The following is a 17,323-nucleotide window of genomic DNA, read 5'->3' on the forward strand; positions in this document are numbered from 1 at the left end:
TCCAAGATAAACAGACCAACCTGACTGAGAGTATTACCTGCAGAAGTATGCTTAAATTTTTCACTCTTCTTCTTCCTCCATTTCCATGGCTTAAAAAGTCTTCCAAGAGTGGCAAATTTGCTTCTTCTTCTGATCGGAGGCGTGTGAGTCCCAGGTACTAGAGAATCTGAACGCATTGCAGCCAGTCTTTCCACTTCCTCGGCTGTCATTTCCACAAGAAAATGAAAAAAAAAAAAAAGAAAAAAAAAAAAAAGAAAATAAAAAAAAAGAAAAAAAAAAAAAAGGAGGTGAAATAGGTGTTTTAACAAATTATCAGAGAACCACACAGATGGTTAAATTTTTATATGGTTATAGAGAACAGTAAAAAAGGGAAAAAATGTAGTCTTTATTATTTTGATATATTTTTTTCCTTTCAGTGGAATCCATGCTGTGCTGTAAAGATCAGTATTAATAATCAGACTCAGTCCTCAGAAAATCTTTCTGCATTGCTCTAGACAGCTGGCAGTCCATCCACCAGTCATTCCCATGGAAGTGTGTGATAGAGACTTGGAAAGAGATAGCTCCAAAGAAATTATGAAATACTGCTTAAGTGAAATATTGCAAGCTTGTCTTGCAATGGAAAGAGAAATTTGCATTAACTTCTATTTCTCAGTGACAACTTCTGTTGTTAATAACAAAAATTAATAAATGTCTGCAATCATTACATTGTAATACATCATGGTAGTCTCAATACTTACATAAACAAGCAAACCAACAAACAAATTAGAAGAATTTAAGTTACTCTTCCTGCCCCTGACAACAAGAGAAGTCTGGCGGTAGTCAGAGAATCACAGAATGTGAGGGATTGGAATGCACCTTGAGAGATCATCTAGTCCTATCCCCCTGTCGGAACAGGAACACCTAGATCATGTCACGCAGGAATGCGTCCAGATGGGTTTTGAATGTGTCCAGAGAAGGAGACTCCACAGCCCCCTGGGCAGCCTTTTCCACTTGGCACAATTACATTGCATGGTCTCCCCCTCAGGTTTCCAGAGAAAATGTATGCTAACGTGTTTGGGAATTAACATCCAGATGATTAGAGAGAGGCACAGACAGAGGTAAGCTAGAACCACAACAGAAAACACCAACAGTAGGAAGGTACCAGCAGCATGGAGAGAGGGTCAAAGGGTCCCTCCATGCCACAGCTGCCAGGGCTGCAAGAAGCTCTTCCAGCCCTGGGCTGAAACATGCAGCCTCTGACTCTAAGAAGAGCATCTGCATAATTCAGTCATCTTGAAGGAGACTTTTTAAAAATTAAACATATATATATATATAGTTGTTTTTTTTCCCCATCTACACAAAGCCATGAGAAAAGACCTGGGAAACTACAGACCTCTTAGTCCCTAACCTCAGTTCCTGGAAAAGTTATAGAGAAGATTGTCCTGAGGGTTATTGAAAGGTAGTTAAAGCATAAAGCTATTATCAGGCACAGTCGAGGGAAAGTCTGGCCTTCATAATTTGATCTCCTTCTAGGACAGGTCATCTGCTTGGTGGATGAAAAGGTAGTGGTGGACGTAATCTTTCTGGATTTTAGCAAGGCCTTTAATATGGCCCCTCATGGCATCCTTCTGGACAAATTGTCCAACTGTAAGACAAACAGGTTCATGCTGTGCCAGGTGATGATGGCTCAAAGGTAGAGCTCAGAAGGTCATTGTGAATGAGGCTACAGCTGGCTGGTGGATGGTCACCTCCAGTGTCTCCCAAGGCTTAATTCTACATCTAGTCCTCTTTAACATTTTTATTTATCTGGATGCAGGAGTGGAAAGCAACCTTGAACTTGTTGAGTTCACTGATGACACTAAACTGGGGGTACTGTTGGCTGACTGGAGGGATAAGAGGCCTTGCAGAGGGCTCTAGAGAGATTAGAGCACTGGGAAATTATCATCAGCATGAAGTGCAATAAAGGAACATGCTAGGTGTTGCACCTGGGATGGAGATGCCGAGGACACTTGGGTTGTCCAGTCTAGAGAAAAGGAGACTAAGATGCCACCTCATGGCTCTCAGCAACTCCCTGAGGAGAGGAATCTGTAGGGAGCTGCTGGTCTCTGCTCCCTCGGTACTGATGACAGGATATGCAGGAAGAGCACAAAGGGGCCATTTGTCAGAAAAAGACTCTCTACTGTAAGGGTGGTCAAACACTGGAACAGGTTCCTGCATTGGTGGTTGATGCCCCATGACCACCAGTGTTCAAGAGGTCTTTGAACAATGCCCTCATTGACATGCTTTAACTTTTGGTTAGCCCTGACGTGGTCAGGGACTTGGACTAGATGGTTTTTGAAGGTCCCTTCTAACTGAACTGTTCTGTTTTATTCTGTCATTTCCCAGGCTTGCGTTGTAATGCAACACTGCCAGAAAAACTGATCTGAGTGGTTCGCACAAAGACAATCTGGACTCATAAAGATGGGACACAGATCTTCATTGCTCCCATTCTGAAGACAGCAACCTAGTGTTTTTATTACACCTGTATTGTTTAAGGATTAACCTCAGTCATGAGCGCAGGTTTGGGAATCTCAACAAGAGCAGAGCTGTGAAGGGATGAACACCCCTACTCCACACAGACTAAACCACCAGAGATTTGAGCTGGCAAATTCTTGAGCATCTCAATTGAAATTTTTCAAAGGCGTTAAGTTTGCCAAATTTAGGTTGGTTTTCATGGGAACAACTACAGATATATCTCTAGCACATAGGAAATCCTATTACCAAAGCTCTAAACTAAAATATTATTTGAGCCTCTCATTTTATTGCAAGAAGTTGCTTATTTTGTTCTTGTTGTGTTTTTAACGTTGGCAACACATTCCTTTTTCCTGTAAAATATCACTGCCAGATACTGCTGCCTATAAGTTTCTGGTGAAAAGCTGTTAGCCAATGAGATACAGAGTCTCAAACTGTTTCACTGGAACTGGTTAAAAAAACAATCATCCGCTGGGGCAATGGAGAGAAATAAACATTTCTGAGAAAATTTTCTTTCAATTAAAAGCAGAGGAAAAAGAAAAGATAGCCTGGTCACAGCATTTCATTTTGTTCCAGCTCTTCACATTGTGTCTGACTGCCCAGAGAAACACCTGCTCATATGGAGAATCCATTACAAGGTGCTGTCCTATAAAAGGCTGGGACGTGCTGCATCAAAACTGAAATTGCCTTGTTACGCTGAACGTGCCATGAGGATAAAAAGAAGAAATCAGATATTTCCTCGTGCTTTCTGATTTCACTGGAACATGCAGCAGGGCTTTGAAGACCTGCATGGGATACATATAAATCACCTTACTCTATATGCAGATCCAAAGAGACCATGCATTTTCCTACATCATCTTTTTAAGATGCCTCTAGTTAAAGCACACAAGACCATGCTGTGAGCCACTGCTGTGACTTGTTTGAGATGCTGCTAGAAGCAGTGGGCTGGTACTGTCTTTGCTGCCTTACTCGAGGGATAGAGGGTGTATCAGTGGTCCGTTGAACGAACTGGGAATGACACACTACTGCTGCTGAATTGGGCTTTCTGCTACATAAAACCATGGTTATAATGAAATTCCTCTTGCTGCTTGCCCGTTTTCCCGTGCCCCTCACTGAGACACCATTTCTGCTACCAAGGTTCCCTACAGTTACTAAGCCTCAGAGTTGCACAGTTCTTTGAGAGCTGATCCTAATTGCTACTGCTGAGGCCATTCCCAGGTGAACTGATATCCCTTAAAAATCTTCTTTTGTAAAGCGCATCCTCTACGTTACATACCAGTTGTGCTCTCACTGCCCCCAGGAAGCTTCTCCCATTGAGGGTAAACTAGCATGGATTCTCCATCAGGCAGCACTAACACTGGTGTCAAAAGAAATTTACCCAAAGGGGAATTCATTAAAAGTCAAACACAGTGTTAAAACCATTTCCATATTCTGACTGCTCTTCCTTGCATTTTGGTATCTTGTCTCACATGGAGCTGTTCCAGGAGCTCTGCTGGGCTCTCTATCAGCCATGAAGAGATTATATGGCCCTTCTCCTTCATCCTCTCCAAACACACATGGCTCTGAGCTAATACAAGTAACAGTTCTCCCCCCCCCCCCCCCGCCCCCCCCTTTCACTCCGATTTTTCAGAAGGATTACTTTTTTTTTTGTTGTTTTCTTCCCCATGAAAAATACCCTCAAGAGCTCTGCTCATTCAAAGCATAATAATCACTGGCTAGGAATGAACCACGTTAGCATAAAGCCATGACAGTTTTAATATGCTGAGAATAAAAACAGACCACGATGAGAAAAGTAAAAGCCAGATCTGTGCACTCTTGCTTTTTGCTGCATCTTTCCCTTATGTTGGCCACGTTTTTCTGTCTCTTTGGCTCCTAATGACTTGACTAGCTGTGGGCTGTGACACCCACTGCTGACAGCAGGCTCTGTAGGCTGGTTTCACACCCTTGCTGTTCCCAAAAAAGGTGGTACTTGCATGAACATAAACCAACCTGGGCCTGAACATTTTTTTGCCGTCAGTAAGAAAAGCAGTCCCAGCCTCATAAGTTTGCTGACCTGGAAACGGGAACTGGTATGTCCATTGGTGCCTGCAGTCACACTGCTGAGGTCTCATCTTTAGGCTGGTGCCATAAATGTGACATTTGTGGGTTAACATTGATGATGATTCTCTGTGCTTTTAGGAGCTGCTTCTGCAGGATCTGAGAGATCTCGCAGAGAAATGGAAGGACAATGGGACCTGTACTGACAGAAAAAGGGCAATGTGCTCCCCATCTTACTTTCTTCTGTCCCAGTTGTCATCCTGGAATAGCAACAGGGAAGCTAAATGTAAGAGCTTTTTTACAGGCTCTTTGGTTGTGAAACAGCTCTCTAGATTTTACTATAAACCTCAAGACATTTGAAGTATATACAGATTGGAGGGCTTAAGCAAGACTTGTGATTTTAATTTTAAAAAGCACCACAAACCAAAACTATTTTGCACCCAAGTGATTTAAAATATTTTTTTCAAACATGATTAAAATATACTAAAAAGACTTAAAAAAAAAAAAAAGCCTGAAAGCTAACTTCTTCCTTCCCCCCCCCCCCCCCCCCCCCCGTTTTTTTTTTAATTTTATTTTGCATTGGGTTTGTTTTTGTTTTGTTTTTGTTTGTTAAAGTCATTTGATGTTTTGTGGGTTGCGATACAGTGCACAAATTGCAGACATGGTCAAAATCAACAAGTCAAGGAAGAGCAATGTAAAAAGCAGTTCTTCAAGGAACTGATATAACAGCCCAGGAAAAAGAGGCCTGAGCAGCTTGGCCATGTTCTCTATGCTCTTATGAGTTTCCCACACCTTTTAGTGGAACTCTGATTTCCAGAAGGTCCCGTAAGAAACAATATGGGCATCACCTACTTTTTGGCTTTGAGAAGTGTAGAAGGCAGATCAAACGCCCTCTTAAAGAAAACATATTGCAGTAGATTTTCTTGGAAAGCAACGACCAGTTTTGTTATTCCCACATGTGTTTGGGAATCACATTCTCTATTAATGCCACTGATATATACCATGGCTCAGACTCCATTTTTCCAGAACAAACAAAAAAACAAACACACACACACAAAACAAAAACAAAACAAAACTATTTCTGCATTCAGGTACACAGTGATTTCACAGCTGAAGGCTGAAGCCCACACATTTCATTCATGGCCTTTAACACTACCTTCCTCACTGGTAGTCACACTTGGTTTTCTCTCAGACCATTTTTGAAGACTCTTTCTTCATATTCAGACACATGATTAACAAGCTGTTTACTTCACAAAGTTATCTTTTAAGACTTCTTAGGAAACACCAATGTCTAAATTGTGTTTCCTGTAATATTTTTGCAAATCTGTAGTAACAGGCTGGAAATGATCTTGGCCCTAAAGTTGCAATGGGCTGAAAATTCCATTTTATTTACAGACAATACTAGTATATAAAACAAACAAACAAACAAAAAATATAATATTCCTTACTCCCAATCAACTTCCAACTAGTCCTTATTCTGCAGATTAATTCCCAACCAATTCCTGTTATGATGTTTACTTTGAACTCTGCATCCCGAAAATCTCCCTCTTTAAATTGTACAGACCTTACTGTAAAAGCTCTGTTCAATGGACTATGTGGAAAGGCTGTGTGCCTTTTTGACATGTCAGAAAACCTGAATGACTACTCTAATTGCAAAGCACTTATGTCTTCTCTTTACCTGAATTGGAACACTTTCAATTAAAAAAAAAAAAAAAAAAGTTTTTCTTTCAGGAAAATGGTTCATTTTATGCTCTTCTATTATCATCTGTACTGTTACTTCCCTTTAATTTCCCTTTGCACCTGGAATTAATTTTCAGCAGCCCTCCTGTTACAATGTGAATCACCCATTTAAACTTTCCCTAACTTTTCAAAGGTCTGTTTTTCCAATGAAAGACTAGGCATGGCATGCAGCCATCTAAATTCAGTCTTCCCAGACGGGGACGATTAGCTCTTCAGTTCACAATAGCTCCCACTGGAAATATGCATTCGCAATGCCACTGATTTGGTTGGCACAGTGGGTTTATGAGCCATGAAGATTGTCAGTAGCTTTTCCTTGCATGCTAAGTAGCACTCCCCATTTCTAAAGCCCTGCCAATTATTACTGCTCCCCAGGTGTGTATCACTCTCCATTGGATAGGCAAACTGAATCATCTCTTACCACTTAGGTTTGCCCATTTCAGCACAGGTATTAGACCATGGTACAGCTCTGCTCTCTGCTGTGATCCCTCTGTCTCACTGCATATATTTCTCTTGCTGGAACTGAAGCACAATGAATAGCTTCAGAAGTCCAGTCCCTTTAGGACCCTGCTTTTGCCTTCCTCACACTTTGATGTAAAATGTTAATTATTCATGCTGATAGCAATCTGAAAGCCATTTTTTTTAGCCTCTGCAAACTATACTATACTGCATGCATCACTATAAACAGATCTTTAATGATAGAAAATCTCTCAGAACACCAAGCATTTTCTGTATTTTAACATTGTGCAAAAGACTTCTACTTCAACAACAGCACTTTATCAGGTTATGTCATTAATAGCTACATAATTGCTTCCTATAAGCCCTGTAATTATAGAAAAAGGATTGTTGGATTTCACTTATATCAGCTGTTTTGTGTTTGCCTTATTGCTCTCATTACTCACTGCTTTCCCCATCCCTTAAGTGTTTATTGCATGTAGACTTGGGACTATGTTCAATAAACAGTGCTGCAGCTAACTCTTGGGTGCCTGGACACAGAAACAGAACCCAATAGCCTGTTTGGACACTACACATAGGTGGAGACTTGGCTGCTCCAAAAAGGGAGGCATCATCCTCATATTGTGATCACACTTCCTTATTAAAAAATTCACTAGTGAACAGATGTGGCCTTTTTTTTTTTTTTTTTTTTTTTTTTTTTTTTTAAGTAACTATTATGGAAACACGTTCTTGGAAAGCACCAGACCAGTGCATGCAACTTGGAATGGAGCCGCCTCTAAGCGCAAACATGTCAGGAGCTGGATAAAGTGGCACTCAATCCATGCAACTTCTGAGACTGAAAAGAAACTGCTGAGAAGATGGAATTATCTGCCTCCTTAGCTGTGTCCACTAGCATTTAAAAAATACAACTTTTTAAAGCTTCTTAGAAAGTACTTTGCAGAGTCCACAAGAAGGAGATGGAATCTCTCAACGCCAAAAAATTCAGAGGAGAATGCTGAGAATGAGTCATACAGGACCTACTTATAATTCAACGCTCTAACACTGAAAAAAAAAAAAAGCTACAAGGCAAAACTGCTGCAGTGGTGTTGGAGATCACTACCTTACAAGTGGCCACCTCCCAATGGCAACACCAATAACTGATTCAACACATGCAGATAGCACTACACAGCACAGCTCAGGGCTCCTGGCTGTACCTGTACAGATGCTTGGGTTGTTACACAACAGAGGCAGTCGTAACCATCTTTGAGTCATCTCCTAACTCCTCAAGTCTAGAGATAAGTCTCATTAATCATATCTTAAGTTCTTTTTGAAAGCCAGGACTATGAAAGCCAGAGAAGCTACCTTCCTTCAGGTGAGTCTTCAATCCACTCAACAACAAAAAAATGTGCCAAAGCCCATATACCTTCAACTCCTAAGTTTATCACAATGAAGAACTGGTTCACAACATTTTTTCTTTACTTTTGTTTCAATGATGGCCTTGCAACTCGTTAAAGTGTCTTCTTGGAGAAGCTGGTAACGATTACATTTTCATAGTGGGGTTTCTCTCTTATACAGTACTGAACTGCAAATTCTACTCAGCTGCAAAATATAAAAGTAATCCAAGAAAAGGATGTGGTCAATGGAAATGTACAGACTTGTGGCTCACATTTTGCTAGCGGCCACTTGGACTGAGACAGAACAGCACCTTGCTCTACAAGCCCCTCAATGGAAGTCAGTGGGAAGTTCTCTCTGAGTAAGTGTTCAGCCTTTCTACAGCTATTGCTAAATGATAAAGGCTGTCTATTTTAACAAAGCCCATAAAAAACAACAACTACAACAACAAAAAACAAACATACAAAACAACAGCAAGACATATTTTAAATGCCTCTAATTTCTTAGGGGACTGTTTGAAAAGCTGATCAATTTCTGACATTTATCTTCTGAAGTTTCTGTAAATAGGAATATCCAGTATTTTTACTTTATCTTACTAAAAATGTGCTCCTTAGAAGGCACATCTTTAAACTATTCAGAAACCTGAGGGGGACAAGCCATCTTATTAAAACTAATCCCATCCAGGAAACAGCTTTAGAAACAAACCTTCTAAAGATAATAGTACCATCTTACCACTATTACCATGAAGATAAAAAATGAAGCTTTTAATTACTTTAATTGGTCATGAGAGAAGGAATGAGGTACCTAGTTTAAAGAGCTAGAAATTAAATAAAAATCCCTTGTAAACTCTATACTACTTCTCTTGGGAAAATGGAACATCTATTTTTGTTCTTTAAAGAAGTTGATTGGAAGTCAGCCAAAAGGAGAAGAGTAATTATACCAAATGGCACATTTATAATGAACATAAATCTGATTTTAAAAAGAAATAAATTCAGTAACAGCCTAGAAAAAAAGTAGTGACTGGACTCTCTAAAGAGACAGCCTGTATCCATGTTCAGGAATTAAAAGTAATACTTCTCCTCTGAGTACCTAAAAGTAGCTACATATGGTCTTCTCTGTTTGTCATTACAGTGGGAATTCTTTTATCAATTCAAGTGATGCTTAGTTCAGATCCCAGGCTGAGGTGAAATTTCTGTTTAGGCCCTCATAGTAGAGACTTGAGTTTCAGAGCTGAATACTCCAAAGGAGAAAAAATGACCACAGCTCCTTTAAAGTCATGAATAAAGCATGCTGGGTTGCTGGCTAAAATACACAGAGTATTTCTGTGTGGTTCTCATGGCTATGATTTCACCTTTTTTTGTCTTCCTTTTTTAGCATTAAATGTCTTAGAGCTCGGCAGGATATTGTGTTTGCCCTGCAGACTCAGAAGAAAGCCTCTGGGTTTAATTTATTTTGGCTGCAGTGGTCCATACACAGGTATATATTTACCCTGTCTTTAAAAATCATGGAGCTGATCAGGTAATCTACCTAAGAAACACAACAGTCGAGGAAAGAATCTCTGTGCACGTAACTTCAAGTTCATGAATAATTCCAAGTCCAGCAACCAGAAATAGCTCAGAAAAATGAGAAAGAGTTTAAATCAAAGCTAAGGGGAAAAATACTACGGAGAGCCAAGAAAACATCATCACTGAAAAACGTACTGAAATAGTTCCATCAGTTTTATGCACTGAAATAGTGTTAGCAGAGAGAAACACATGAAATATTGACCTCACTAGAGTGAAATGCAAAGGCCAATAAGGAGCAGGATTATCTTACCAAATCTGACTAGTGACTGGATAACCATCCTGGGAACTGGGGACAAAAGTCCTCAGATCTACGAACATTTTACAAATGAAGCAAAAATATGGCTCTCTGCTCGAGATGAGCACATTATTGAGATGAACTGGAAGAGAGGAAAAAGATGAACAAAATTATGTATTGACCCTCTCAGGTAGGGTTGGGACACGCTGGTTGCATGCTAAAACCTGCCTCCTTACTGATATTAGAGGACTATATTGGACAAAGTTGTAAAAGGGACCTTTCCAGCATGCTATATTTCACCCACAGAAAAAAAAACAAATTGGTGGAGAAGGCATTACAGTATGGTTGTAACGAGTGCTTTGCTTTGTATTGATAGGACTCTCCCATCTCTGTGGTGGTTGAGAGAGAAACCAGCAGCTTGTTGCAAGCCATTAATACAAGCGGAGCACCCCAGCAGCATGTTGGGGTATGACTATGAAAAGCCACTTGACCATGAAATTGGAAGCTAAGTTCATTTTGCAATGTTGCAAACGAAACTGTGGCAGGCATGAGAATTCATTTTAATACAGAAACAGTATAAAACCCAACCAAAACCTGACATTCCTTGCAATAGAATAGTTATATATATATATATATATATTTACCTCTTCACTGCTAGCAACAAGGCTGTACAAAGCAACAAACCTATAAAATCTGACTTCCCTAAATGTTGAAGGTTCCTCTCAAAGTTATCAAGACTCTGACACCAAGCAAATATTTAACAAAAACAAAGCAAAACAAAAACAAAACACCTTTTCAGAGCATTTCTGTCAATTTAAATTGCCTCTGTCCATATAACTGTATGGAGAACAGTGTTCTCAATTTTAAATACAAATCTACTTTGGACAAAGGATCTGTGTAACTTTCAACAAGTATCACAGATTTCTTTCTATCAAGTCAAATGTCAAGTCATGGAGAAAGCTCACCAAAAGAGCACATACACTACTCCACCTAAACTCGAGTCGTTGCCACACATACCTGATTTTCAAAAACCTATTTACTTAAAGAGCATTTTTGGACTCACAAGTAAGAGATTGGCCTGAACCATGGCATCTGGATGAGTATCTCAAGCTTTTTGCTCAGAATGACAATTTTTGCTCAGAATGACAATTTTTCCAAGCATTTTTTACAAGGGAGGAAACAAACTAATAAAACAGATATGCTTATGGGTACCTACAGATAAACATATACAAATGGAGACTGGTATACAACAAATGCAATAATAATACAAAAATCTGAATTACATTAACAGTCAAGCACATAACGAACAACATATTCTTTGTCTACCAAATACAGGCAATAGCTGTATTAGTTCAAAGAGGCTGATTTCTAAAATTACCTCTCATCTTCCTATAGATCTGTAAAAGTTTTTATATTTATATATATATATATATATATCACAGAGTGCCCAATGTCTAAAGGAGACTGAGGCAGAAAACGCTAACAAAAGAAAACAAATCCAAAGAAAAATATTGCCAAAAAGTGTATTTTATGAGCTGCTAAGCAATGGCAGGAAATATATTATTGAACTGACAGTTGTCTTGCAGTTGACTGAACTGGCTGCTCTGGCAACTTGAGATGAACAGGAGAAAGATGGATCAGTCCATCGAACTGCAAGATCTCTGCGTTTTCTACTAGGTTGATGGGTTTCCACACACAGCACAAGGCAAATGGTGTTTGTGTGATGATAGAAGTGCACTGTAACTTGAGTACTTTCCTAGAATCAAACAATGCAGACACCATGCTGTCTGTATTTTACTGAGACACACAAGAAAGAGAAAAGGAAATAGCTCCTGAATCTAATCATGTTTAAACTTGCTTGCCACTTGGGGAGGGAATTTGAGGTAGGGAAGCTGCATAAACCAAACTTCATGACTCCCTCCCTTCTTTCCCATTTCGGTATCGTGCCTAATTCTCTCCAACCACTGCTAGAGGAGTTGAAGATTGGCAGCCACACAGACCAGACAGTCAGAAATTGTTCTTCTCAATTCAGATGCTGGAGCAGGCAGTAAATCCAATCTTAAGTGCCACATCAGACTGCTGGAAGACAACCCTTATGGCTATAAACCAGCAGACAATTACCTTGGGGCTATAAATATTAATGAAAGCTTTAGTCATCTTGCTCTTCTATTTCCCAGTTGGGTACAATTCAGATTTAGTTCCACACAAGTCTCTGCACCTGGTTTCTCCTTCTGGCCAAACCCAAATTTCAAAGCTACTTAAATAAAACTGCTGTGCTAGTGTAAGGAAAGCATCCTGCCTTGCTGATGCACAGGAGGAGGAGAAGGAACAGGTCTTTCAAAGAGACTCTGGTTCAAATTGTTTCTATTGGCCATCCATCTACATCTGTGCACTTGCACTGCTGACTGTTCTAGCTGTGCATCTCAATCTCTGCCAGGGTTTACATTTTAAGCAGATTGGAAAGTAAAATGAGAAAGGTGCAATGCTGTAAAGCTCAACAGTAGCATGATACAAGCTCTTTGTATTAGTTCAGTTTCAGGTGATGCAGAAGAAATAGCATTTCTGCTGATTTTCATTTATTTATTTGCTTTACCAAAAACAAGGTTGAAAAAGTTTTAGTGTTTAAAAAACAACAATAACAAAAACAAAACAAATGTTGATGTTGCACCCATGTTGCATCAGATAGCATCTGAATATTGGAAATGTGAAAGCAGCTGCACATTGGATGTGTTAAGGGACATAAAGCCAGCGCCATAGTCCTTATGACATGGACTGCTGACGTTAGGGACCACAGATATGGTCCACGTGGATGTGAATATATGGATCACTAATACTTCTGAGATGCTTGGAATAATATATGGACTATGGATGCAGTAGACCACAGTGGCATTTCAAGGCCTGACTCATTTGTCAGGATATAGTTAATGACTACTCTAATTATTTATTCCAACATTTCCAATGCATTCAAGACTACTTACCATCACTTCCCTCTGATTCTAGAAACTGTGTTAAAAAGATAATTAGTATTCAGGACAGTGGCATTTGTGCTGCACCTGTACATAGGGCAACAAAGATGGTGAAGGGCCTAGAGGGGAAGACGTATGGGGAGCAGCTGAGGGCACCGGGCCTGTTCAGCCTGGAGAAGAGGAAGCTGAGGGGGGACCTTATCACTACCTACAACTTCCTCTCAAGGAGGAGTGGAGAGGCAGGTGACCTATTCTCTGTAAACACCAGTGATAGGACCCGCAGGAACAGTGTTAGGCTGAGGCAGGGGAAGTTTAGGCTGGACTTCAGAAAGAGGTTCTTCACTGAGAGGGTGGTTGCACACTGGAACAGGCTCCCCAGGGACATAGTTACTGCACCAAGCCTGTCGGAATTTAAAAAGCGTTTGGACTGTGCACTTAGTCACATGGTCTAAACTTTTGGGTGCAGGATTTGGACTTGATGATCCTTATGTGTCCCTTCCAACTCAGGATATTCTATGATTCTATGATCCCCCAGCCCACTGCTGAAAATAAATAATGTTATTATCAACTATTTCTAACAAAACTTGGTCATGCCTTTCTTGAAATGACCTGATTTTCTCAGTGTTACCATCACTACATTGCAATGCTTCCAGACCTTTAAAAGAAAAGGGTTTAAAATAGCATTACTATCCAGTTTTCAAACAGAAAATCAACTTCCCTTAGGAGGCACGGTGAAATAAAAAGCATCCTCTGCTACCAAAATCTCTCAAGATAAATTAAATAATTGGATCCATTTATCCATTTTAATTTTATTCCCTACTCTCATACTGCAAAAAGCCATTAGACTAGTGGCCTGAAAACTGTCAGACAAAAGATGACAGAGGGCAAGATCCTTCTCTTAAGTAGTGATAGGGGAGGGTGTCTGCTGAACTGCAGCATTAAACCTGTCATCCTAGTTGTGGCTGGGAGAAATGCGAAGGAATATCTGGTGTACATATTACATTCCTTCCAGAATGACCAAAACAACAGGTAACATGGGCCCTACCTGCAGAAAAGGAGGTACCTCTTAAATTGCAACCTTTGGGCTACAGAGAGCCAGTAAACAGCTTTGATTGAACACCTCTCCTAGTTATGCTCAAAGAAATGGGTAAGACAGTAAATCTCACTTATACAAACCAAAGTCCTGGAGCCTATGTGTCTCTTACTCCTGACGAGCATGCTATAAAACAGATACATGGGGATACCTACCCTCCTTGCTTCTTTGGACATATTTAACACCATGTTACTTTTTTTTGGAAAAAAAATAATCTCGAGAAATATTTGGATTTTATTCCTGAGCCATATTTTAAAATCTTAAAAAGTTCCGCTATCTATACAAAGAAAATCTCCAGAGACTGACAGTTAGGCCTGGTCTTCTCTTATTCGTAGGTTTTCACAGTTGGGATCAGGAGATTTTTTGCCAGGAGGGACAGTGCTTGTCCATGAGCTGTCTCTCAACAGTACATCTTCAGGATGGCTGATGGGCACTATGACCACAGGGTTATTTTTAGAAAGGGTGGCCTGAACAAAAATGATCCAGAATGATACATCTAGTGGTTCCAAAGAAGCTACTGCAGGTGATTTCAAAATTACTCATTTTATCTTTAAATTATACTGTGTTCATTGTTTTTCAGAGCAACAGAAATAATTCATCTTCTTTTAAATTTAAAAGTTTCAGCCAAAGGCAGAGACTTTGCTCCTCTCGATTAGATTGGACCCAGTGCCAGGAAAGTCAGGGAGACATGACAGTGACAAGACCAGACGTTACCTTGTCTCTCCCTGCCAAATCTTTCCTGTGACAAGGAGATTAGAACCAGTAGAGCAGTGGAGATTCATGTCACTTCACAAGAGCCAAAAAAACAGTAAGAGGACAATTTTTCAACTCACGGAGATGTCACGAACATCATTCTCTTTCCTGAAGTGTGCAAATCAAAGTCACAAAGGAAAGGTGGGGCTTCCAAGTACGTCCCAACCCCAACTCTTTGCAGCTTTGCTACATCCATCTAGATAATGGAAATGGTCACAGCACCCTCCAGTTTCTATGAAAGTGACTACAACATCCACCCATGGCTGTACTCACCCACCATACACTGATACTACCTTTCAATCGTTCCAGTGCCTGGATTCTGGGTGATCCAATTTGGGATGATGCGTGTGAGACAGAGCTTGATCAACGTAACAGCCCACAACCACATCCAATTACTCTCCAACACCCCAGCAGACTGTTAGCAAGGTGGCACCACACATACTTATGCCATGCTCCTGAAATTATTTTGGCCAATTGGCGGTGACACCAAAAGGAAGCTAGATGTTACACTGTCTGATTACAGAAAAGGTAATCTTAGGAGATACAAAGGAGTAACTGTACATTTACTACAAGCCACCGAAACAAATCTAGAAATGAATTCTTGTAATACAAAAATTACTGTGGAGAGCCCACCTCTTTTCTGAGCAATGAATGATAATGTTATATATACACAACCATATACTCAAAAGGATAGGTTTTGTTCATCAGTCAAGGAGCCTTTAAGGGAACTCTGATGCTATTCATGATGTGATATTAACTGTTTCTAAACAGAGACAGAAGGTATTATATTAGCACAAACTGACGTAAAGTAGCACTGATTGCAAACTAAAAAAGAAAAAGTGAAACTAAAAGGGAAGAAAGGAAATACTCTCATGTGGCACAATACTGACTTGGATTACCTCTTCTGATCTCTTCCCCATATAAGCAATAGTTCTGTTGGTTAGCTCTCACTGGAAGTGATGTTATTAATAATCAAATTCCTACCATTGATTTTAAATGAAGCTTATTTTCTTCTACAGAATGAAAAGGTTTAAAAAACAAACAGGCCAACTACACCTTAAAAAAATAAACAAATACATTTCTATGCAAATGGGGAAGCACTCAGAAAAGACAGAGCACAGAACAGTAAACTAACTGCACACCCAGGCAAGCATAAGAGCATAAACTAGAACATTGGGGTGATGTAAGAAGAAGCAGAATGTCAAGTTTGTTCAGGCAGGCCAATATCAGATAGTCTGAAAGACTCTGGTAATAGCAAAGTGAGCAGAGAATCTGCTTGTCCATCACATGTGCCATCAACTGCATCTTGCCCCTTTTCCACACTGCCTCCCTTTATGCGTGGAAAACGTGTGGCCTTTCACAGTTTATCACACAGTTTTGTATTGTGTATTTCTGACATAGCTAACTTGATCAAAACTAGGCACGCTACTCAAAATGACAACAATTACTTACAGACGGGCATTACTGTTAAATATAGGAAATGCTGTATTGCTTTCATCATGCTTGCTGGCATTTTACTTGCTTTTCTGGACTGCCCATGAGCAACTGATTTTTTCTTGCATGTTTGGTATTGCCCTGATGTTTGTATTTATGAGGTGTATGTTGTATATTTCCTAACACTTAAAATTTGGTTCTCAGAATAGAAAGCAGGGTGATAAGATACTATTAAAAGATGGCAACTGAGTTACAGCATAGAAAAGGAGAGAAATCAGAGAGAAGAGATGGGCCTGAAACAAGCCATCCGCTTGCTCTCTAAAGACAGCAAGAATTGCTGTGTCTACATGACAACACCGTGTAATAAAAATGAGTGGGCCCTGAGCCATTGTGAGCAATTCCAGCTTTTGTTGTTGTTGTTCCTAAAGCTTCTCAAATCAATGACAGACAGAATTCCCAGAAGAGGCTGTTAATATTTCTCCCATAGGGACCTGGGAATTATCACTGGTAAACAAATGACTTAGACACGTGCTTGTGTAAGATTGACGTCATGTTGCATATACCTTTTTCCCCCATACTATTTCATTTACCCAATTGACCTACCTGCAATGCTACATATACTCCTACTGTTTCAGTCAATAATTTAATTGTATTGCAATTTGGGCCAAGACATCTACCCAAGCTCTGTGAAACAATCCCAGAGCTCTGCTGGGTGACAGCCTGTGGCAACGCTGCCAGCAAACTCACCCTTTGCCAGCCACAGCATGGACTTGCCTGGAATTGTACACAACGAGTAAAATTCTGGGGCCAGAAGTTTTTGGCACAGGCAGTTTAACAGGATATGAATTAGTCACTACAGACACACATGAGCAGCTCATGGACTTGCCTTCAGGCTTGGTGTTATTTCTGGAGGTACGGCCATAAGAGGGGTACAAAGCTTTTGCTCACGGCAAGCTTTCTAAAGTCCCGATCAGGAGGAAAGATCACACCATTTTTCCTAGAAAGGGACATTTATCTCCCCCCTCAAAATGCTGAGGGCACTCATGTTTTAGAGCAGAAAACGATGCTGGTGGGGGCAAGGTGCACTACTGGGATGTGGCGTACTTCTGCTCGACTGCAACCACTTCCTCTGGCACTGCACCATATCCACCTCAAATCAGACACTACTGAGTTCAACTGACAAAAA

The 17,323-nt window shown here is 40.2% G+C and overlaps 1 protein-coding gene across 7 annotated transcripts in view; it reads right to left on the reverse strand.

The window, feature by feature from the left end:
- The window catches only part of PHACTR1 (phosphatase and actin regulator 1), a 319,696-nt gene that overhangs the window by 137,669 nt on the left and 164,704 nt on the right, over nucleotides 1-17,323 (reverse strand). For all 7 annotated transcript variants that reach the window (XM_068670495.1, XM_068670494.1, XM_068670498.1 and 4 more), the window contains one exon: nucleotides 38-202. In XM_068670495.1, the coding sequence (XP_068526596.1) occupies nucleotides 38-202 (165 nt within the window). The remainder of the gene's footprint in view (nucleotides 1-37; nucleotides 203-17,323) is intronic.

The sequence above is a fragment of the Anas acuta genome, chromosome 2, assembly GCF_963932015.1.
Source record: "Anas acuta chromosome 2, bAnaAcu1.1, whole genome shotgun sequence".
Taxonomy (NCBI): Eukaryota; Metazoa; Chordata; class Aves; order Anseriformes; family Anatidae; genus Anas; species Anas acuta.